Source organism: Oncorhynchus tshawytscha, linkage group LG11, assembly GCF_018296145.1.
Source record: "Oncorhynchus tshawytscha isolate Ot180627B linkage group LG11, Otsh_v2.0, whole genome shotgun sequence".
Classification (NCBI taxonomy): domain Eukaryota; kingdom Metazoa; phylum Chordata; class Actinopteri; order Salmoniformes; family Salmonidae; genus Oncorhynchus; species Oncorhynchus tshawytscha.
This window is the reverse complement of record NC_056439.1, coordinates 22,972,084-22,997,401: the sequence shown is the minus strand read 5'-3', so window position 1 is coordinate 22,997,401 and position 25,318 is coordinate 22,972,084. Positions and strand designations below refer to the sequence as shown.

The 25,318-nt window shown below is 44.9% G+C and overlaps 1 protein-coding gene across 4 annotated transcripts in view; it reads left to right on the top strand.

Annotated features, from left to right (window-relative positions):
• LOC112244937 (A-kinase anchor protein 6-like) overlaps positions 1–25,318 on the top strand; it is a 176,472-nt gene that overhangs the window by 29,511 nt on the left and 121,643 nt on the right. For all 4 annotated transcript variants that reach the window (XM_042329930.1, XM_042329929.1, XM_042329927.1 and 1 more), the window contains exons 3-4: positions 5,863–6,114; positions 12,750–14,429. In XM_042329930.1, the coding sequence (XP_042185864.1) occupies positions 5,863–6,114; positions 12,750–14,429 (1,932 nt within the window). The remainder of the gene's footprint in view (positions 1–5,862; positions 6,115–12,749; positions 14,430–25,318) is intronic.

Below are 25,318 nucleotides of genomic sequence, written 5' to 3'. Positions count from 1 at the left end.
TGAGTGGTGTGTGTGTGCGTGGGTGTGTGTGTGTGTGTGTGTGTGTGTGTGTCTGTGTGTGTGTGTGTGTGCGTGCATGTGCGTGCATGTGCGCGTGCGTGTGCACGTGTGCACGTGTGCGTGTGTGTTTGTTCGCAGTGTTAATGTGAAGAGAGAGAAACACAACTGTGATACAGCCAAGTAATGTGATTACACACTTTCCAATACACACACACACACACACACATACACACACACACACACACATTCACACACACACACACACACACACACACACACACACACACACACACACACACACACACACACACACACCAGCGCAGACATACAGAGACACCTCAGTGGGAGACAGTTCAAACTCCCACAGTTTTATTTATACTCTAGGATCAGTGTTCAACGAGGTGGCTTGCAGCTGTTTGTAAAACTGTATTTCTAGTGATGTAATCCCAGCGCCGCGGAGAATCCCAGGAATTCAACCATCTCATGTCTCTCTGCAACAAGTGTGTGTGTGCGTGTGTGTGTGTGTGTGTGTGTGTGTGTGTGTGTGTGTGTGTGTGTGCTTTTGCATTCAGATCTGGCTTTGTGAGTTTGTGTGTGCTTCCATTGGTATTGCTGGTAAAGGCTAGTTTATGGTGTCTGGCTAGCTGCGTACCTTTACTTAGCAACATTAAGACCCTGTTAGTTCAGGCTCCACAAAGGAAAAGCTACGTTACAACGTAAGCTGTGACTACTGAGGGCGCCAATGGCAAAACATGTGGTAATAATGTTATTTGTTATAAACTGGATGGTTCGAGCCCTGAATGCTGATTGGCTGTATACCATCGGCATATCAGGCCGTATACCACGGGCATGACAAAACATGTATTTTTACTCTTCTAATTACATTGGTAACCAGTTTATAATAACAATAAGGCACCTCGGGGGTTTGTGATATATGTCCAATATACCCCGGCTAAGGGCTGTGTCCAGGCACTCTGCGTTGCATCGTGCGAAAGAACAACACTTAGCCGTGGTATATTGGCCATATACCACACCCCCTCGGGCCTTATTGCTTAATTATAGCATGTACAGAGATTGCTTGCACAAACCTGCCATGTAGTATAAGAGATGTGTGATGTCGCATTCTACCGTTTTGCATGAACTTCTTTGCAAAGTTATGCAACAACATTTGAAACAAGTGATTTAACAAACAAGGACTAGAATCACAGGGCATTAGAAATGACTCAGATACCCTTGAACTCCCCCTACACCCCCTCTACACCCCACCCACTGCCCCCTGTGGCAGCTGCACCCACTTGGCGGGGGGGGGGGGTTGGGTTAACTCAGAGAGGAGGGTGAGGTCAAAGCCTAAAATAACCCCCCTAGTGTTGTGAGAGGGGAGGGAGCCCAACCCTGTCTTTCTCCTCCAGTGAGAGATTCAGGTCAGTGTGGATAGAGAGAGACACTCACACCAACCAGAACCTTCTACATGATAGACAAGCTCTGATACCAGTAGTCAGAAGTACTGAACACAGCTAGAGAGTACTGGTTGACTTTGCTTTGAATGAAACTTTCATCAGAATAGTGTAGAGGAAAACCCAGAGACTATCTCACGTCTGTGACAGGTAAGGCTGGCTAGAACTGTTGGATTTGGACAATATGTGAAGGAATTGTTAATGAATGGGTTGTATAACCACATGATCTTTGAACAGGATGTGTTTTGTGAAGAGGCCTCTGGACAATATTTGATTCGGAACGGTCAGATAATCTTGATGGTGGTTACTGTGTTTGGGGATAGTTAACGTTATCGCAATTACAGTGGACTTTATACTAGTGAACAAAAGTGTGTGTGTGTGTGCGCTTTTGTCATCAAAGTCAGTCGTGAGCATGCTGCAAAGTGACAGCAGTGCAATACCTTTAAACAGCAGCAGTGAAATGTCATGAGTTTCTTTTAAGTAGCTTCAATTATTCAACATCTTTTCAAATGCTAACCAGAGCCATAGGGTATTCACTTTGAAAGGTTGCTTTTAATTCATGATGTTTTTGTCTGTTATCTTGTGAATATAAATCTGCGTATCGAAGACCCATACATAACCAATTGCATTGGATCTGTATGTCTTTGGTTAGCAACATGTGGTTAGAAATAATAGGACATGTTGCATAGCTGATAACACTTAGACATGATAGTTTCACCTTATATGCCCTATTGACAGGTTAGCTGACAGGTCATGCAGATACTTTAATGGAACGTTTCCTGTGTTAGCTGGAGGTGAACTGCTGTTGAAAGACTTACCAGGAAATACATTTTATGATCCTTCCCTGATATTTTGACCCATTCTGTATTCCCCTGTGACCAGTACTGTACTGTATGTTTATTTTGGAGTTGAGTGGAGCCCAGTCAATCGATGGTAGTGGTGCGTTGGCTATGTGTTTGACCTACATTCAGAGATGCCGTGTTATTTGGAGACCAGGAAGCGACAGAGCCAAGATACCTCTGGCACAGGAACCACAGCCATGTTCTGTTGTTAGACCTGTTGTTATGGAGACCCTGCCTGCCTGGCGCTGGGGTACAGGACAGGTCAAGAGCACGTTCAATTCATTTTTTCCCTGATCTAAATAGAGCCTTTGGCGGTCATTCCATTTTGTCAGCTGGTTATTGTCATGTAAAAGCTTCTCAGTCTCACGGTAATTGACCGTTAATTAACATAAACATGTTTAGCATCTCCAGGCCTCCACGCTTACAAGCCACATACACGCTTTTGGAACATCTACATTAAAAAAAGTATAATTCATCAATTTATTATACACCATCACAATAAATCCATGATTAATTCTAGGCAGGTCTAAAGAGACATTATGATAGGAAGAAAATTGATTCCAGAAGAGCAGAATATGAGTTGGTCTACTGTATGTTATCTGGCTATGCTCCATGCCATGGGCTGTAGGCTTGTTCATTTAGCAGACAAGATATGCTAATAAGTCCTGTGACATTATTTTATTTTATATGATTTTATAGTAAGAAGAATATTATTGAACTTAGATTAATAAAATGGAAAGGATATTTTTCCCATTCCGGAGCGAGTGCGCATATGAAGTGACTATGTTGAGCATAAAAGTGATCATTTGAAACAGGTCCTGTATGCTAGATTTAGAGTTATTTGGCAACTTTGGTTGTGAATGATACAAACCTTGTCTTAGAATGTCTTAGAAATCAAGACATATATGGGCTGCATGATGCGACTATAGACTATTGATGATTTGAGAAAGTTGCAAAAAAAGCTTGCTCTCTTAAAAACACTATACTGTTTTGATGATAAGTGTTTATGTGATTTTCGATTGCATTTTGCATTGATTTAAAAGTGGTTAGAGGGACAATAGAGCCATGAGTACCAGGCCATTAGGACCTGATGGTACTACCAACGTATGTTAGGAGTGCATAAAAGGAGATTACCGCGAACGGTCACAAAGAATTTAACTGCGGTCAGCGGCCTAGCCTACTGCTGCCTAACCTACTGCTGTTTCAGCGGCCTAGCCTACTGCTGTCTAACCTACTGCTGTTTCAACGGCCTAGCCTACTGCAGCCTAACCTACTGCTGTTTCAGCGGCCTAGCCTACTGCTGCCTAACCTACTGCTGTTTCAGCGGCCTAGCCTACTGCTGCCTAACCTACTGCTGTTTCAGCGGCCTAGCCTACTGCTGCCTAACCTACTGCTGTTTCAGCGGCCTAGCCTACTGCTGACTAACCTACTGCTGTTATGATAATCTCCTCAATAACCTTCCACTCTGATGTAAACAGCTTTCAGTTGTTTCCTGGAATCTGGTAGGAATCTGGTCTGGTGTTAGGGTAGGAGGGCATCTGTCAAAGTGTTGGGTAGGAACGCATCTGTAAAAGTGAGTCAGCAGCTGATTCCAACACTGTCCCCGAGTCTCACCCCAGGACTGGTGGAGGGGGTAAAGGTCAACCAGAGCCTGACTAAACAGATGCGGCCAAACGTGTGCTGTGGTGCTGCAGTAGAAACTCATTTATTCAATATCAGTAATATCACTACTGTAAGGAAGTATCATCCAAGATGGCTGCCATATTGAAACCCCTCAGAACAAGGCTCTGGGGTGAAGTTGTCCCTAGGTACACATCTAGGGTGAGTTTCCTCTCCCCAAATCCTAACCTTAACTGTTAGTGAGAGAATGTCAAAATTGACTCAAGATCACTGTCTTGGGGAAACTTCACCCTAGTCCTTGAACTAGAGGAAAGAGGAAGAGGAAGTGGCTCTCTTGGAGATGAGATGTCTCAGCAGTATTTTCAGCAGCAGAGCTGAGGGTGAGAAGAGGTTTTAAGAAAGGCTGTTGGAAGGCTGAAATTAGCATCTTAATATTAAATGGCCCTGCCCATCCCAGCCTGCATTGTGCCCTCAGCACCATGGTGACAGGGTGGGAGTTAGGCAGGCTTAGACAGACACTATTATTCTGTTCCTGAGATAGACCAGTATTACCCTGGGTGTCGCTGCACTGACATGCTGCCAGTCCTCCCCTACGTTTCATATCAAATATCATTCATCGTTAGCCTGTAATAAGTAAATGGGGCAGTATTGTGTATGATTGTGTTGCTGTAGTGTGTAATTGGCCGAAGGGAATATATTTATTCAGTAACTTTTCAGTGTTGAGTACATAACCGGATCAGTTTCTCCTATAATCATTGCTACAGTATATCCACTGTCTGTCACTGTATATACAGTACAGAGGAGGCTGGTCGGAGGAGATATAGGAGGACGGGCTCATTTTAATATCTGGAATGGAATGAATGGGTATGGTACCAAACACATCAAACACACGGAAACAACGTGTTTGACTCTGTTCCATTACAATGAGCCCGTCCTCCTATAGCTCCTCCTACCAGCCTCCTCTGGTACAGTATGAGTCTGGCTTGACAGTCCAGTCCTGGCCAGGCTGGGCCAGCAGCTGTGGTAGGGAGGGGCTGGGTGAGACGGGGTCAGTTGTCATGGAGTTGTGCCGAGACTGACCAGTTAGGTCCAGATCAGACGAGCTGTCACTGGTACATTTGGTATTCGCGCCCTATTGAATGCTGACTATGTCCATGCAACCATGTTGTCAGTACTAACCATGAGCCACCTGCTTCTATTCAGGAAATGGTTAGCATTGGCTAAGAGTCATATGCTACTGTGGAAGTGGATGGTGCCATCAGTAATGGTAGGCCATGGTTGTCTATGTGTTCTCAAGGGTATCCATTTTCTCTGCAATGTGCGCTATGTGTAGATATAAATACTCCATTCTTGTGACTTTGACTCATATTTTAAAGATGGAACTTAAATGACTTAATCGTCACCTGCTTCTGCTTTTACTGTCCTGGCAGTGGGACTCACAATCCTAACATGTTTGTCTGCTCCGTATTGAGTCTGATAACTTCCAAGTTTATTTTGAGATTTTTGTTGTTGTCGTTGTTGTAGTTCAGCATATACAAAGACTTCTCATCTCAGGATTGATTTCTCTCCGGTTCTCCTAAAAGCTATGTGACATGCCGAGTCCACTTCAGGGTGCGTACACTGGCAGCCTATAGATACTTTGATGGAAATGTGTACGTTTGTATTGCGTGAAAAGGAGTGAGCTAACAGTTACATTAGTGATGTCATTCCTGTGTAATTACATCTGTAAGTGTAACAAGTATTGTGGTACATAGTGAAAACTCGTTGTTATACTGCAAGTTTATTTTGTAGTTGAGCATATAAAAACACTTGTCTTTGTAGGAGATGTTAGGATTTCTTTCTCTCTGGTTCTCTTAAAAATGGTGTGTGTGTGTGTGTGTGTGTGTGTGTGTGTGTGTGTGTGTGTGTGTGTGTGTGTGTGTGTGTGTGTGTGTGTGTGTGTGTAGGACATTTGCGAGGACATCTCGGACCATGTAGAGCAGATCCACGCGTTGCTGGAGACCGAGTTCTCCCTGAAGCTGCTGTCCTACTCTGTGAACATCATCGTGGACATCCGCTGTGTCCAGCTGCTGTGGCACCAGCTCCGTGTCTCTGTCCTGGTACTGAAGGAGAGGCTGCTGCAGGGCCTCCAGGACTCCAACGGAAACTACACCCGACAGACAGACATCCTCCAGGCCTTCTCCCAGGACCACGACCAGGTAAATAGTACACACAACCTCTGCTACAACTGTACATGTACTACTACTGTACAGTTCTACACAACTATAGCTAGCCTGAACTACACCCGACAGATTTATATAGGCTACACAACCCTGGCATGCACTAGTCTACAATACACACAGCTTTTTGTTTGGGGGGGTTCAACTTTTTATTGAATAAGAATAAGCATAAAGAACACTTGTACAAAATGATAATGGCAAATTAAACAATTGATTGAAAGATACATTTGTACAGTATGGTATCCAGTTCATAAATCTCTGTTCCTCTTCGTTATTAATGATCACCAGGTCTGCAAGTTTTGGCTTGACTGGTGACATCCCCTGGCGGTTTAAGTTAATATAGTAGACCAATAAAAAACTCAAACTAAAACAAAATCACTTTTGCAGGTAAAAAAAATAAAGAAAAAATAAAGAGTTACAAACCTCTCTGCCAATAACAACTAGCTTATTTTTCAGATTACATATCCCAGTCCCTCCCCACTCAGGGCATGCCCAGACAGTCCTAGCAAAATTATGGCTTGAGAAATAGTTTTTTGCTAAAAAGCTATTTTTGTTTCTTTTTTTTAACAATTTTATGGAAAACTATTACAGTAAGGTACTTAATTGTTACCCAGAAATGATTTTATATTGAGATAAAAACATCTGCATTGGGGCTTTAAAGCTTCTGCAACCTTGGAAATAGTTAGTGAGTTGACTACCCATCCACATCACTCTGGCCAAAAGCCACACCCACTAGTGTTTCTTCTCCAGGATGAGTCTGGATTTGCTTTCCTCCTTGACGTCTTGTAGAATGTGAAAACATTCTGGTCATTCTGATTGGTCCCAGAAACCAATGGGTTGGGCCAGAGACGGGTTACACAAATCATGAATGACGTCATTGGCTTTGATACTCTGATTGGTTAGAGATGATCCAATCTCTTATGAGTTGGTTTTGTACAATTCCCCTCATTTTGACATCAGCACAAACACCTTCTAGGATTGAATATTATATGCATCCTATCAATTGAAAGTTGGGTGCCATCAATGAACTTTATTTCTTAGAGTTCAAATTGTCTTTCAATAAAATTATGTTGCAGGAATGCTTATCTGTTTCTGTCTAACAGAAACCATTTCAGAAAAATCTGAGATGGTGGGTTTGGCTTGCTGAAATAAAATGGAAAGACCCAGATGGCAAATAGGAGTGTCAATATAGTCCGGTAACATCCTCAGTAATTCTCCATTCAAGTTGTCAGTACCAAGGGCCTCATTTATCTACGTGCATGCGCACAAAAAACACTTTAAACCTTGCGCGCGGCAGTTTTCCGCAAAGGTTTGTATTAGTAAACGTTGAACTTGATGGGAAAGTATGCGTATCTTCCACGCAAATCTAAAAACATGCGTGCTCACAACTACGAGAAAGCTTGATCAACTGTATTTCAAGCCAAATTTCAAGCTTATTGTTCGTTTGGGGGATTTTTTTTTCACCTTTATTTAACCAGGTAGGCTAGTTGAGAACAAGTTCTCATTTACAACTGCGACCTGGCCAAGATAAAGCAAAGCAGTGCGACACAAACAACAACACAAGAGTTACGCATAGAATAAATAAACATACAGTCAATAATACAGTAGGGAAAAAAGTATATATACAGTGTGTGCAAATGAGGTATGATAAGGGAAGTAAAGGCAATAAAATAGGCCATAGTGGCGAGGTAATTACGATATAGCAATTAAACACTGGAGTGATAGATGTGCAGAAGATGAATGTGCAAGTAGAGATACTGGGGTGCAAAGGAGCAAATAAATAAATACAGTATGGGGATGAGGTAGTTGGATGGGCTATACAGGTTGCAGTGGTGGGTAGTATATGGGGCTTTGGTGTCAAAACGGATGGCACTGTGATTGACTGCATCCAATTTATTGAGTAGAGTGTTGGAGGCTATTTTGTAAATGACATCGCCGAAGTCGAGGATCGGTAGGATAGTCAGTTTTACCAGGGTTCGTTTGGCAGCATGAGTGAAGGATGCTTTGTTGCGAAATAGAAAGCCAATTCTAGATTTAATTTTGGATTGGTGATGCTTAATGTGGGTCTGGAAGGAGAGTTTACAGTCTAACCAGACACCTAGGTATTTGTAGTTGTCCACATATTCTAAGTCAGAACCGTCCAGAGTAGTGATACTGGATGGGCGGGCAGGTGCGGGCAGCGATCGGTTGAAGAGCATGCATTTAGTTTTACTTGCATTTAAGAGCAGTTGGAGGCCACGGAAGGAGAGCTGTATGGCATTGAAGCTTGTCTGGAGGTTAGTTAGTGCAGTGTCCAAAGAAGGGCCAGAAGTATACAGAATGGTGTCGTCTGCGTAGAGGTGGATCAGAGAATCACCAGCAGCAAGAACGACATCATTGATGTATACAGAGAAGAGAGTCGGCCCGAGAATTGAACCCTGTGGCACCCCCATAGAGACTGCCAGAGGTCCGGACAACAGGCCCTCCAATTTGACACACTGAACTCTATCAGAGAAGTATTTGGTGAACCAGGCTAGGCAGTCATTTGAGAAACCAAGGCTGTTGAGTCTGCCGATAAAAATGTGGTGATTAACAGAGTCGAAAGCCTTGGCCAGGTCGATGAATATGGCTGCACAGAATTGTCTCTTATCAATGGCAGTTATGATATCGTTTAGGACCTTGAGCGTGGCTGAGGTGCACCCATGACCAGCTCAGAAGCCAGATTGCATAGCGGAGAAGGTACGGTGGGATTCGAAATGGTCGGTGATCTGTTTGTTTACTTGGCTTTCGAAGACTAGAAAGGCATGGCAGGATGGATGTAGGTCTGTAGCAGTTTGGGTCTAGAGTGTCACCCCCTTGAAGAGGGGGATGACCGCGGCAGCTTTCTAATTTTTGGGTATCTCAGATGATATGAAAGAGAGGTTGAACAGGCTAGTAATAGGTTGCAACAATTTCGGTAGATCATTTTAGAAAGAGAGGGTCCAGATTGTCTAGCCCGGCTGATTTGTAGGGGTCCAGATTTTGCAGCTCTTTGAGAACATCAGCTATCTGGATTTGGGAGATTTTTAATGCACGGGAATTATACAGTGGTGGAAAAAGTACCCAATTGTCATATTTGAGTAAAAGTAAAAATACCTTAATAGAAAATGACTCAAGTAAAAGTAAAATTAACCCTAAAATTGACCCTTTACTTGAGTAAAAGTCAAAGTATTTGGCTTTAAATATACGTAAGTATCAAAAGTAAATGTATAAATAATTTGAAATTCCTTATATTAAGCAAACAAGACGGCACAATTATCATATATATATATTTTTACCGATAGCCAGGGGCACACTCCAACACACACTCAGACATTATTTACATACGAAGCATTTGTGTTTAGTGAGTCCACCAGATCAGCTGCAGTAGAGATTACCAGGCATATTCAATTGATACGTGCGTGAATTGGACCATTTTCCTTTCCTGCTAAGCATTAAAAATGTAACGAGTGCTTTTGGGTGTCAGGGAAAATGTATGGAGTAAAAAGTACATTATTTTCTTTAGGAATGTAGTGAAGTAAAAGTAGAAGTTGTCTTAACACCACTGGAATTATAATAATGGTAAACTAATAAAAACATTAAAACAGGGGCCTTAATGATAAAACAGATGCATTTGCCATTGGTAAAGAGATCGCATTGCAGTATGTCGTCTATTTATTTGACTTTTATTCTATAGGCCTAAATCATAATCATATTACATGTAGCTCCTTTTCTGACATAACTTAAAATTATTCCCGCTACACAACAAATAGTAGGCTACCATTTATCAATCGCTCATTCAATAGCCAAGCATGCTTGACTGTATGGGTAGGCTACAGTATTGCTGTGCAATAGGATTAGGAGCGCCGACATCATATCCTATTTCATGTCAGAGTTCACACCAAGGCAGGAGATAGAAACACAATAATGGATTGATAAACAAAATGGTGTGGGCTGTAGCATTTACTTTTGAATTGTTTGAAATTGCGCAGTCAGTGTTTTGGCACTCGCATTTTTTAGTTTGGACTAGTCACTGCGTCATTCTATCCACACCTCAACAGATATATGATCACATTTGCCATTGTCTTTTTTTTTTTTTACTATCATGGCCCAGTTCCAACATCTTCAAATCATACAGCAAATGAGGATGCCATTGTCATTGAAAACATTTGTACTCTGAGTATACAAATCCAGGTGAAGGCTAAGATCCTTTATTGATGTCACTTGATAAATCCACTTCGATCAGTGTAGATGAACGGGAGGAGACGGGTTAAAGGAGGATTTTTCCATATGGAGACAATTGACACATGGATTGTGTATGTGTGGCATACAGAGGCTGAATGGGTAAGACAAAGATTGAAGTGCTTTTGAACAGGGTATGGCAGTAGGTGCCCTGCACCGGTTGTGTCAAGAACTGCAAGCTTTTTCACGCTAAACAGTTTCCTGTGTGTATCAAGAATGATCCACCACCCAGATGACATCCAGCCAACTTGACACAACTGTGGGAAGCATTGGAGTCAACATGGGCCAGCATCCCTGTGGAACGCTTTTGACGTCTTGTAGAGTCCATGCCCTGATCAGTTGAGGTTGTTCTGAGGGCGAGTGGGGGAGGGGGGTGCAACTCAATATTAAGAAGGTGTCCTTAATGTTTTGTACACTCAGTGTATATGTTACTTGCGACAGTTTGCTAAATCAATAGAGGAAGAGGCGAAACGAGGGATAGAGGCGAAACGAGGGATAACCGGGCCCAAAATCATTCTTCTCCAGCAGGTGGAGTTTTTTTTTTTTTTTTACTTCACCAAGCGAGGAGTTTTTCTTCGGAGGTCAATGACAGTGCCGAATTTGGTTAACAAAAAATATAATTGCTTATTTGCAACGTGTGTGTGGCTTATGTGATCAAATAGAAGTTTTGTAATGCTTAGGTTTTTACGAGTGTACTGATATAAGTAGGACATTTAACATCCTGGCAACTTTGAGAAAAAACACTTTATATCAGAGTTGTGCCTGTTGTTCACATGCGTATCTGCCCTCTCATTGGCTAGAATGTTCTCACCTGCCTTCCATTGTTGAAGAAATATATTTTCATTGTTACAACGGCCACTAGAGTATCTGGTCAATATAATGTAGAATCTGTGATGAATCCCAATAATTTATACATTCTAGAATCTCCACCTATGCCAGAATTGTGTCAGAAATGTATTCACAGTTGATAAATGAGGCCCCAGGTGGTTTGTCATTATTGATAGACAACAATACATGTTTTTGCCTCGTCCCCACTCACTTTACAGAATAAAACATTACAACGCTTGTCTTTCATAATTTGGTCAAGCATGCATGGTTATGAAGGTTGAGCTTTTTTTTGGCATGTCATGTCTAAATGTTCTAATCTTGCCAATGGAAAAAGTCATTCAAGTAGTTGGCAATATCAGAGGGTTTCGTGATGAATGAGCTGTGTTCGTCTTTTTGCCTAAAATTTTATCTAAGGTGCTCCAAAGTGTTTTAATATCATCCTTTATAGAATGTCTCTTTGTTTCCTAGTGTACTGTCTTCTTTTTTTTGTTTATTCAATTTTATGCCAAACGGAAGGGAAATAAAGTGTCAGCAGTCAAAGCAGGTTCCGCTAAGGTTCCGTGTCTGAGCAGGCCTTATTAAATTATATGATTGCACAGACAGAACAATGAAAGGATGTGTGTGTGTTCACTGGATCTCCTGGCCTGTCCACGGGACATGCTGTTCTCTTCAGTCGTCCACTGGATCTCCTGGCCTGTCCACGGGACATGCTGTTCTCTTCAGTCGTCCACTGGATATCCTGGCCTGTCCACGGGACATGCTGTTCTCTTCAGTCGTCCACTGTATATCCTGGCCTCTACGCTAAGCTTTTGATACATTTTTTTGTTTAGGAGACTAACTCCCACACACTGTGTACATAAAACACCGGGTAAATGGAGAGAAACATTTTGAGAGAAAGAAAAAATGGCCAAGTTACACGTCAAAGACTGTCCATCCAGTGTCTTTTACATAGAGAGTGCAGTGCACACCACCCTGTGGCCCATGCAGGAATTACTGCTGATGACTCCATGGATGTGCAATTTGATTTACTGTAGTATAATGTAGACTCTTAGGAGTTGCTCCTCTTTTATGTTGGAAACCACAACCCCTTTTGGTTTATTTAAAGAGGCAATCTCCGATTGATACATAAATGCTTTTATGCAGCCTTTGATTATTGAAGAATGTAACGTATAAAACCCTCATGAGCTTAGTTCAACTGTCATACCCTATCAGAACCCAAAATATCAGCTTGTTGTACTATATAATGTAAGCAATTTTAAATAAACACTGTATAGCTTCAAAACATGGTTAAAGCTATAATTTTGATGTAATGGATGGTCAGTCCTTGTATCCATATCTCTGTCTAGTGATTTGGGAGTGGTTCCATTTCTCCAGCCCCGTCCCTCAGCTGTTTACCAAAACAGTGGCAGGCTGGCGCCTTGTTGTTGTTTTGAACTTTTGAACTGCAGATTGTCCCTCTAAGGCATTGTAACTTGAATATTCGGAGTTAACTTAAGTGGTGTGTTAATCATATGTTTCTCTCCCCTCCGTGTGTCACCCCCCTCCAGACTCGCCTGGATGCTCTGACTGAAGTGGACGACTGTGGCCAGCTGACCATTAAGTGCAGTCAGGACTACTTCTCCCTGGACTGTGGCATCACAGCCTACGAGCTCAGCGACTACAGCCCCAGTGAGGACCAGGAGGGTACCAGGGGACCAGGCCAGGGCCAGGATCCCCGGTGTAGCTACCCCGGGCTGGAGAGAGACTTCCCAGAGCTCATCCAGAGTGTGGATCTGCTGACCATCACGGTCAAGCAGAACCAGAACCAAGGGGTCGTCCCAGAGCAGGAGGAGGAGGAGCCAGGGACCTCCATAGAGAGACTGAAAGACACACTCTGTAGCGGAGGAGAGGACAACAATCCTGCACCAGGAACCACAATGCACTGCGGCACGCCCCAGAACGAGAGCACTCTGCTCTCCAAGCGCCCACTCCAGGGCAGCGTGAGTAACGAGGTGTCCCCCACCCAGCCCTCCCTGCCGAAGAAGCCCATGTACCTGGAGGGAGAAGCTGAGACCAGCCTCAGCCTGAGGAGATCCACACTGCCTTCCTCTCTTCAGTTCCAGGCAGACCTGAGCCGGAGCACCCCCTCCCTCCTGGACCCTCCAGATCGCTCCAAGTTCTGGCTGGAGCTGGACGCTGTGTACCCCAGCAACGCCAGTCAGTCCTACAACAGCCTGCATGCAATGAATGACAGGAACCTGCAGGCCAGCAGACAGAGCGAGGCGGGACGGTACCAGAGACAGGGGGGCCCTGCTGGAGCTCACATCCCCCTGCAGAGGAGCTCCTCAGAGGCAGGGCGGGGAGGCCATTTTCCCCAAGACATCTCCCCCATCCCCATCCCCTTCTCAGGCACTGGAGAATGCAACAGGGACATGGATGATCCACAGACAGTCAGAGTCACAAACAGCCCCCTACTTTCTCCCATGAGGGGACCCTTGGACCACGAATCCCATGACGAGGCCTCCAGCGAGGACTCCAGTCCCCTCAAAAAAGCAGCAGACTGGATCAACCAGCGCCAGGGGCCCCGGGGGCCCAAGCGGCACCTCCAAGCCCAAGCCTTAGCCGAGGCTAGCCCTAACCCCAGCGAGGAGCGGTGGTTTGGGTCAGATGAGTTCTTGGCTCTGCCCGCCCAGCTGAAGAAGACAGAGATGCTGGCTATGAAGCTGGAGACCCTGGCCAAGGCGCTGCCCCAGAGACCCGGCCACCAAGGACACCACGAGTCCATTCAGGATGTGGACGACTGGGAGCTGACTGAGGTCAACTCAGACTGGGAGGGCGAGGGCCCGGGCAGCCCCAACCCCACTCTGGGCCTCCCCAACCTCCAACAGCCCTACAAGAGGCCCTTCCGGGTGGGGATGGGGCATTTCTCGCCCACCTCGTCCAGCGACATGGCTCCGTCCCTGGATGAGAGCCTTGAGTCGGGCCCCCTCAGTGACCTACTGTCTGAGGACGAGGCCTGGAGCTCCGGGGAGAGTAGGATGAGAGACAACAACAGGGGCTGGAGCTCCGGGGAGACCAGAGGAAGCTCTACTGGCTCCAGAAGGGGAGACAGCAACAGGTTACTGCTGCAGCCCACCACCACTTCCATGGCCCCCCACATAGAGACACAGTGTAAACCCCTCATCCAACAGCTGCAGGATGACATCCAGCACCACGACAACCACCCAGACATATGGGGCAAGATAGAGGTAAGGAGAGCCACAGCCTCTGTCACACACAGTTTTACTGCGATGCTGTTGTTTCAAGCATGGGTTATTCTATTACCTGACATTGACAGTAGATGGCTCCAACGTTCATGTATTCCCAAACTAGAAAGTGTTGCTAAATCCTTCCCGCTCATAATGATGTCAACACATATTGACCCGTGTGGCTACGAAAAAAAGTCTGAAAATGTCTGCACTCACTACTGTAAGACGCTCTGGATAAGAGCGTCTGCTAAATTGCTGAGATGTAAAAAAAAAAATAATAATAATAATCAAAGGTCAGTTGTTAAGTGACGGGTGTAGTATTGATGAAGTGATTTACAGTGCCTTGCGAAAGTATTCGGCCCCCTTGAACTTTGCGACCTTTTGCCACATTTCAGGCTTCAAACATAAAGATATAAAACTGTATTTTTTTGTGAAGAATCAACAACAAGTGGGACACAATCATGAAGTGGAACGACATTTATTGGATATTTCAAACTTTTTTAACAAATCAAAAACTGAAAAATTGGGCGTGCAAAATTATTCAGCCCCTTTACTTTCAGTGCAGCAAACTCTCTCCAGAAGTTCAGTGAGGGTCTCTGAATGATCCAATGTTGACCTAAATGACTAATGATGATAAATACAATCCACCTGTGTGTAATCAAGTCTCCGTATAAATGCACCTGCACTGTGATAGTCTCAGAGGTCCGTTAAAAGCGCAGAGAGCATCATGAAGAACAAGGAACACACCAGGCAGGTCCGAGATACTGTTGTGAAGAAGTTTAAAGCCGGATTTGGATACAAAAAGATTTCCCAAGCTTTAAACATCCGAAGGAGCACTGTGCAAGCGATAATATTGAAATGGAAGGAGTATCAGACCACTGCAAATCTACCAAGACCTGGCCGTCCCTCTAAACTTTCAGCTCATACAAGGAGAAGACTGATCAGAGATGCAGCCAAGAGGCCCATGATCACTCTGGATGAACTGCAGAGATCTACAGCTGAGGTGGGAGACTCTGTCCATAGGACAACAATCAGTCGTATATTGCACAAATCTGGCCTTTATGGAAGAGTGGCAAGAAGAAAGCCATTTCTTAAAGATATCCATAAAAAGTGTTGTTTAAAGTTTGCCACAAGCCACCTGGGAGACACACCAAACATGTGGAAGAAGGTGCTCTGGTCGGATGAAACCAAAATTGAACTTTTTGGCAACAATGCAAAACGTTATGTTTGGCGTAAAAGCAACACAGCTCATCACCCTGAACACACCATCCCCACTGTCAAACATGGTGGTGGCAGCATCATGGTTTGGGCCTGCTTTTCTTCAGCAGGGACAGGGAAGATGGTTCAAATTGATGGGAAGATGGATGGAGCCAAATACAGGACCATTCTGGAAGAAAACCTGATGGAGTCTGCAAAAGACCTGAGACTGGGACGGAGATTTGTCTTCCAACAAGACAATGATCCAAAACATAAAGCAAAATCTACAATGGAATGGTTCAAAAATAAACATATCCAGGTGTTAAATGGCCAAGTCAAAGTCCAGACCTGAATCCAATGGAGAATCTGTGGAAAGAACTGAAAACTGCTGTTCACAAATGCTCTCCATCCAACCTCACTGAGCTCGAGCTGTTTTGCAAGGAGGAATGGGAAAAATTTCAGTCTCTCGATGTGCAAAACTGATAGAGACATACCCCAAGCGACTTACAGCTGTAATTGCAGCAAAAGGTGGCGCTACAAAGTATTAACTTAAGGGGGCTGAATAATTTTGCACGCCCAATTTTTCAGTTTTTGATTTGTTAAAAAAGTTTGAAATATTCAATAAATGTCGTTCCACTTCATGATTGTGTCCCACTTGTTGTTGATTCTTCACAAAAAAATACAGTTTTATATCTTTATGTTTGAAGCCTGAAATGTGGCAAAAGGTCGCAAAGTTCAAGGGGGCCGAATACTTTCGCAAGGCACTGTATGAACAGATCAATCATTGCTGTCACCCTGCTTATGGTAATATGACATTAGTACACAACATACAAGGAAAGGTTTCCTCCACCGTCAGACGGAGGATTAAAGTTATTGGACAGTGTTTTAATACCTCCACATCAGAGGAGACGGTTTAACCTGCTTTTGAGGATCATTCAGCAAATTGTTGCCAAATAGAAAGCATGCTGCCTACCTGTATCTTCTGATCCTCGTCTGATATGTACATAATCAAAATAATCCAACTTGACAACAAAGCCAGCCAGCACATCAAACACTTTGTGATACACGCTGCTCTCTTGTCTCCTCTCTCCTCTCACATAGAGTAGCCTCGTAGAAACCACTAACCAGTGCCTTGCGACCTTCCTTCTCCCGCCTGCCTCTCATGTTAATGTCTCCCATCCAACGATGTAATTAGACCATTAGGTAAATAATGAAGAGCATGTAATCAAGTCTCTGAAGGAGCTGGGAGCTAATTGATGATTTGATGAGAGTAAGAGACCCAGGAAATCTGCAGGACAATATACTCAGAGAGAGAGAGAGAGAGAGAGAGAGAAGTAATGAGAGATAGGGGGGGAGAGAGAGAGAGAGAGAGAGGGAAAAAAACAGAGAAAACTAGAATGCTATTTGGCCCTAAACAGAGAGTACACAGTGGCAGAATACCTGACCACTGTGACTGACCCAAAATGTAAGGAAACCTTTGACTACTGTATGTACAGACTCCGTAAGCATTGCTATTGAGAGAGGCTGCCGAAGGCAGACCTGGCTCTCAAGAGAAGACAGGCTATGTGCACATTGACCACAAAATGAGGTGGCACTTCCTAACCTTCTGCCAAATGTATGACCATATTAGAGACACATATTTCCCTCAGATTACACAGACCCACAAAGAATTCGAAAAAACAAATCCAATTTTGATAAGCTCCCATATCTATTAGGTGAAATACCACAGTGTGCCATCACAGCAGCAAGATTTGTGACCTGTTGCCACAAGAAAAGGGCAACCAGTGAAGAACAAACACCATTGTAAATACAACCTATATTTATGTTTATTTATTTTCCCTTTTGTACTTTAACTATTTGCACATCATTACAACACTGTAAATAGTCTTTATTCTTTTGGAACTTTTGTGAGTGTAATGTTTACTGTACATTTGTTTATATTTATTTCACTTTTGTTTATTATTTATTTCACTTGCTTTGGCAATGTTAACATATGTTTCCCATTCCAATAAAGCCCCTTAAATTGAGAGAGACAGAGACAGACAGACAGACAGACAGACAGACAGACAGACAGACAGACAGACAGACAGACAGACAGACAGACAGACAGACAGACAGACAGACAGACAGACAGACAGACAGACAGACAGACAGACAGACAGACAGACAGTATGAAAAGCGAGAGAGAGACTATTGAGTCATTCTTTAACACATGAGGGGCCCTCAATAGAGGCTGCTGCCTTTCAGAGATATTATATTCTCCTCCGTAGCCAGTGAACCTCAGCCCCGATGAGCCTCGGTCCTGAGTGACTCCATGGTATCCTGTTCATCACAGGTCTCTGCCATCACAGGGATGTCTGAATGCCATTTTCTCCATAGCCCTGGACAATGTCAATGTTGGTAGGGTTTAATACGAGCCAGCCTGTGAATCCTACCTGAACATAACTAGTACTGTATAAACCTTTAGTATCAACATTCTCCACAGTATATGATTGAAGTTATATTGAATGTTATCTGTAGTTTCAGTCGGGTCCAGTCGGTAGTTTCCCATGGTCTGTAGCTACTCTGCCATGTAAATACTCTGTGTCTCAAATGGCTCCCTATTCCCTATATGCTTCTCACCAGAGCATTACGGGCCCTGGTCAAAAGTAGTGCGCTACATAGGGAATAGGCTGCCATTTGGGACGCATTCTCAGTCTGTTGACTAGACGGTCTCTTCCTATTTATCTCCACTGTTAGTCAGTGAGTCACATAGTGAATTCTCTCCCGTTGGTAAAGCCTGATTAGCACAGTGGGGTTTTATTGCCACCTGCTGGCAGGAACGGAAAATTATGACTTTCTTCTCTTTGGGAAAAAAAGATAGAATTCACACGTCGTCTCCTCTACAATGCCCACATATCAATAGAGCAACATGTTGTTGCATATATAATGCGTTCATTTTATGCATTGAAAAAAAGGAATTGACATCAAATGATTGTTGTTATTTTTCTGTAATGCATAACCCACCTTTTATCTTTCCATTGCTTATTACTGAGTGTTAGATGCTAAGGTTGCCACTTTGGCGAATACATAGGATTATATGTACAAGACAGTCAGACATCTCCATGGTTCATGTACAATCTGAGGATTAGCATATCCTCTCCTCCTTCTCCTCTCTGTATCAGGATGGAAGGCTGAGGCTGATGCTGAAAGAGAGGCAGCCAGGCTGGGGTTGTGAGGCTGGGACTGAGAGAGAAGTTAGGGCCGGGACTGAGAGAGAAGTTAGGGCTGGGACTGAGAGAGAAGTTAGGGCTGTGGTTGAGGCTGGGACTGTGAGAGAAGTTAGGGCTGGGACTGAGAGAGAAGTTACGGCTTGGACTGAGAGAGAAGTTAGAGCTGGGGCTGAGGCTGGGACTGAGAGAGAAGTTAGGGCTGTGGTTGAGGCTGGGACTGAGAGAGAAGTTAGAGCTGGGGCTGAGGCTGGGACTGTGAGAGAAGTTAGGGCTGGGACTGAGAGAGAAGTTAGGGCTGTGGTTGAGGCTGGGACTGAGAGAGAAGTTAGAGCTGGGGCTGAGGCTGGGACTGTGAGAGAAGTTAGGGCTGGGACTGAGAGAGAAGTTAGGCTGGGACTGAGAGAGAAGTTAGGCTGGGGCTGAGGCTGGGACTGAGAGAGAAGTTAGGGCTGTGGTTGAGGCTGGGACTGAGAGAGAAGTTAGGGCTGGGGCTGAGGCTGGGACTGAGAGAGAAGTTAGGGCTGGGACTGAGAGAGAAGTTACGGCTGGGACTGAGAGAGAAGTTAGAGCTGGGGCTGAGGCTGGGACTGAGAGAGAAGTTAGGGCTGTGGTTGAGGCTGGGACTGAGAGAGAAGTTAGGGCTGGGGCTGAGGCTGGGACTGAGAGAGAAGTTAGGGCTGGGACTGAGAGAAAAGTTACGGCTGGGACTGAGAGAGAAGTTAGAGCTGGGGCTGAGGCTGGGACTGTGAGAGAAGTTAGGGCTGGGACTGAGAGAGAAGTTACGGCTGGGACTGAGAGAGAAGTTAGAGCTGGGGCTGAGGCTGGGACTGAGAGAGAAGTTAGGGCTGTGGTTGAGGCTGGGACTGAGAGAGAAGTTAGGGCTGGGGCTGAGGCTGGGACTGAGAGAGAAGTTAGGGCTGGGACTGAGAGAGAGTTACGGCTGGGACTGAGAGCTGGGGCTGAGGCTGGGACTGTGAGAGAAGTTAGGGCTGGGGCTGAGAGAGAAGTTAGGGCTGGGACTGAGAGAGAAGTTAGGGCTGGGACTGAGAGAGAAGTTAGGGCTGGGGCTGAGAGAGAAGTTAGGGCTGGGGTTGAGGCTGGGACTGAGAGAGAAGTTAGGGCTGGGGTTGAGGCTGGGACTGATAGTGAAGTTAGGGCTGGGGCTGAGAGAGAAGTTAGAGCTGGGACTGAGGCTGGGACAGAGAGAGAAGTTAGGGCTGGGGTTGTGAGTAGGGTTTGACGTATCCAGATTTTCATACCGTGATACCGTTTCTGTACCATACCGGGGTATACGGTATTACCGAATATGCAAACAAGGGGTGCAATTTAAAACAAAATAATAGATGTACGTACAGTTGGAGTCTGAAGTTTACATACACCGTCACTAAAACTCATTTTTCAACCACTCCACAAATGTCTTGTTAATAAACTATAGTTTTGGCAAGTCTGATAGGACATCTACTTTGTGCATGACGCAAGTCATTTCTCTAACAATTGTTTACAGACAGATTATTTCACTTATAATTCACTGTATCACAATTCCAGTGGGTCAGAAGTCTACATACACTAAGTTGAATCTGCCTTTAAAAAGCTTGGAAAATTCCAGAAAATTATGTCATGGCTTTAGAAGCTTCTAATAGGCTAATTGACATAATTTGAGTCAATTGGAGTTGTATCTGTGGATGTATTTCAAGGCCTACCTTCAAACTCAGTGCCTCTTTGCTTGACATCATGGGAAAATCAAAAGAAATCAGCCAAGACCTCAGAAAAAATTGTAGACCTCCACAAGTCTGGTTCATCCTTGGGAGCAATTTCCGAACGCCTGAAGGTAGCACGTTCATCTGTACAAACAATAGTACGCAAGTATAAACACCATGGGACCATGCAGCCGTCATACCACTCAGGAAGGAGACGCATTCTGTCTCCTAGAGATGAACGTACTTTGGTGCGATAAATGCAAATCAATCCCAGAACAACAGCAAAGGACCTTGTGAAGATGCTGGAGAAACAGGTACAAAAGTATCTATATCAATAGTAAAACGAGTCCTATATCGACATAACCCGAAAGGCCGCTCAGCAAGTAAGAAGCCACTGCTCCAAAACCACCATAAAAAAGCCAGACTACGGTTTGCAACTGCACATGGGGACAAAGATTGCACTTTTTGGAGAAATGTCCTCTGGTCTGATGAAACAAAAATAGAACTGTTTGGCCATAATGACCATCGTTATGTTTGGAGGAAAAAGGGGGAGGCTTGCAAGCCAAAGAACATCATCCCAACCGTGAAGCACGGGGGTGGCAGCATCATGTTGTGGGGTTGGTGCACTTCACAAAATAGAAGGCATCATGAGGTAGGAAAATTATGTGGATATATTGAAGCAACATCTCAAGACATCAGTCAGGAAGTTAAAGCTTGGTCGCAAATGGGTATTCCAAATGGACAATGACCCCAAGCATACTTTCAAAGTTGTGGCAAAATGGCTTAAGGACAACAAAGTCAAGATATTAGAGTGGCCATCACAAAGCCCTGAACTCAAATCCTATAGAAAATCTGTGGGCAGAACTGAAAAAGTGTGTGCGAGCAAGGAGGCCTACAAACCTGACTCAGTTACACCAGCTCTGTCAAGAGGTATGGGCCAAAATTCACCCAGCTTATTGTGGGAAGCTTGTGGAGCGCTACCCGAAACATTTGACCCAAGTTTAACAATTTAAAGGCAATGCTACCAAGTACTAATTGAGTGTAAGTACACTTCTGACCAACTGGGAATGTGATGAAAGAAATAAAACCTGAAATAAATCATTCTCTCTACTATTATTCTGACATTTCAAATTTTTTAAATAAAGTGGTGATCCTAACTGACCTAAGACAGGGAATTGTTTCTAGAATTGAATGTCAGGAATTGTGAAAAACTGAGTTGACATGTATTTGGCTTAGGTGTATGTAAACGTCCGACTTCAACTGTATGTAAGAATGCTGTTTATTGACTACAGCTCAGCATTCAACGCCATGGTACCCTCCAAGCTCATCATTAAGCTCCAGTCCCTGGGTCTGAACCCCACCCTGGGTCTGAACCCCACCCTGGGTCTGAACCCTGCCCTGTGGGGTGTATGAAAGGTGTATGTAAACTTCCGACTTCAACTGTATATAAAAAAATTGGCGGAAGCACAAAACAATTTAGGCAACAGAGATGTTGATCCAGGAGGGGATTGAATATCTCTGCTGGAACCAAGAAGTTTGACATCTTGACATCTAGCCACTTACCTAGCAAGTCAGCCAACCAAATGCATAGCAGGAGCCCTGAGATGGATATAATTAATTTGACACATCTTAGATTTCTTATAGTTATATTTAACTATATTTAACTAGTTATAAGCATAGCACGCACCCCTGCAGCCCCTGAAAAATACTGTAGTTATTTCGAAATACCCGGTATACAGTATAAATGGTATATTGCCCAAGCCTAGTTGTGAGGCTGAAGCTCAGACTGAGACAGAGGCTGATGCTGAGAGAGAGACAGCCAGGCTGAGATTGGGGCTGTGAGGCTGGGAGAGAAGCTGAGGCTGTGAGGCTGAGTGAGAGACAGCCAGGCTGAGGTTGGGACTGTGAGGCTTGGAGAGAAGCTGAGGCTGTGAGGCTGAGAGAGAGGCAACCAGGCTGGGTTTGGAGCTGTGAGGCTGGGGCTGAGGCTGGGACTGAGAGAAATGCTGAGGCTGTGAGGCTGAGAGAGAGGCAGCCAGGCTGAGTTTGGGGCTGTGAGGCTGGGGCTATGAGGCTGGGGCTGAGTCTGGGACTGAGAGAAAAGATGAGGCTGTGAGGCTGAGAGAGAGGCAGCCAGGCTGAGGTTGGGGCTGTGAGGCTGAGAGAGAGGCATCCAGGCTGAGGTTGGGGCTGTGAGACTGGGGCTGAGGCTGGGACTGAGAGAAAAGCTGAGGCTGAGAGGCTGAGAGAGAGGCAGCCAGGCTGAGGTTGGGGCTGGGGCTGAGTCTGTGAGGCTGAGAGAGAGGCAGCCAGGCTGAGGTTGGGGCTGTGGGGCTGAGGCTGGGACTGAGAGAAAAGCTGAGGGTGTGAGGCTGAGAGAGAGGCAGCCAGGCTGAGGTTGGAGCTGTGAGGCTGGGGCTGAGGCTGGGACTGAGAGAAATGCTGAGGCTGTGAGGCTGAGAGATAGGCAGCCAGGCTGAGGTTGGGGCTGTGAGGCTGGGGCTGAGGCTGTGAGGCTGAGAGAGAGGCAGCCAGGCGCGCCACCTGAGATGATACGTGTCACACAGGGAGGTGATTGATTACATTAGCATGCGGGCCTCTGGAGATGACTTCATCCTCATGGCAACAGACAGCTGGCAGCTGAAGGTTCTACTGGGAGCGTCTCAGGGGCCTAGTCAAGTGTGACGCTACTGACGAGCAGAGCCTTCCCTCCATCCTTCCTGTCTCTGTCTCTCTCTTCCTCTCTTCTTTTTTATCTCTCTCCTTTCTCCGCCTGTCTCTCTCTTTATTTCTCTCTCTCTGCCTCTCTCTCTCTTTCCCTGGGAGAAGTTCGGAGGGGATAGATGGGAAGAGAAGGGATGTTGTTCATTCATGTTATTCATATGCTTTTCCTTCTGCCTGCCTGGCTGGCGCATTACACTGGCCCACAAACCCATTCTGTGACACGCTAGGCCCTGCCGTTAATGCTGTTGTGACCAGGGGCTGTGTATTCATCTTGGTTGAAAGCTTTACTGGTGGAGAGGGAGGATGAAAAGGAAAAGCACATAATGTCCCTGTCCTGGGGGATTGTGTTCTAGTCTCAGTGTCTGTTGATTTCCATTGACTGGGACAATTCTGCTGTAATGTACCTATCTCACTGGCTAATATGAGCAGCTTACTGCTAGCCTGCTGCACGCAGACAGGACATTCATGCAATGTGTTTTTTTACATGAGAAAGAGAGAGGGAGAGAAATGCAAGAGAGACAGAAATATGCAAGAGAGAGAGATAAGAGGGAGAGATACGAGAGAGAGAGAGAGAGAGAGAGAGAGAGAGAGAGATAAGAGGGAGAGATACGAGAGAGAGAGAGAGATAAGAGGGAGAGATACGAGAGAGAGAGAGAGATGCAAGCGAAAGAGAAAGAGAGATGAGAGATGAGAGAAAGAGAGATACGAGAGTGTGAGATGCGAGAGAGAGATTGAGAGATGCAACAGAGAGAGAGATAAGAGGGAGAGATACGAGTGAGAGAGAGAGATGCATGCAAAAGAGAAAGAGAGATGAGAGATAAGAGAGAGAGAGATACGAGAGTGAGAGAGAGAGATGCAAGCGAAAGAGAAAGAGAGATGAGAGAGAGAGAGAGATACGAGAGAGAGAGAGAGATGCAAGCGAAAGAGAAAGAGAGATGAGAGATGAGAGAGAGAGATACGAGAGTGAGAGAGAGAGATGCATGCGAAAGAGAAAGAGAGATGAGAGATAAGAGAGAGAGAGAGAGATACGAGAGTGAGAGAGAGAGACGCAAGCGAAAGAGAAAGAGAGATGAGAGATGAGAGAGAGAGAGATACGAGAGTGTGAGATGCGAGAGAGAGATTGAGAGATGCAACAGAGAAAGAGAAATATGCAAGAGAGAGAGATGCAAGCAAAAGAGAGAGAGATACGAGAGTGTGAGATGCAAGAGAGAGAGAGAGATGCAAGAGAGAGAGATGCAAGCGAAAGAGAGAGAGAGAGATGAGAGTGTGAGATGCAAGAGAGAGAGAGAGATGCAAGAGAGAGAGATGCAAGCGAAAGAGAGAGAGAGATGAGAGTGTGAGATGCAAGAGAGAGAGAGAGAGATGCAAGAGAGAGAGAGAGATGCAAGAGAGAGAGAGAGATGCAAGAGAGAGAGATGCAAGCGAAAGAGAGAGAGAGATGAGAGTGTGAGATGCAAGAGAGAAAGAGAGATGCAAGAGAGAGAGAGAGATGCAAGAGAGAGAGATGCAAGCGAAAGAGAGAGAGAGATGAGTGTGAGATGCAAGAGAGAGAGAGAGAGATGCAAGAGATAGATGCGAGAGGGAGAAATATGCAAGAGAGAGAGAGATGCAAGCGAAAGTGAGAGAGATATGAGAGCGAGAGATGCAAAAGAAAGAGAGAGAGAGAGAGATGCAAGAGAGACAGATGCGAGAGAGAGAGAGAGAGAGGGAGAGAGAGAGAGAGACAGAAGAAAAGCCAAAATGTGCAGTTTTGACAGCCAAATATGTGTCCTCCTGCCACAACCTGAGGGACAGCCAGTGAAAAGTGCAAAGTAACATCGATAATATTTCCCATCTTGTTTTGTTTTGTCTTTCATACCACGTCATGTGTCTTCTCAGTCATGTTGACACTGGTCTACTACCAGGTCATGTGTCTTCTCAGTCATGTTGACACTGGTCTACTACCAGGTCATGTGTCTTCTCAGTCATGTTGACACTGGTCTACTACCAGGTCATGTGTCTTCTCAGTCATGTTGACACTGGTCTACTACCATTGCTTTAATGTATTGTTGTTCGCATT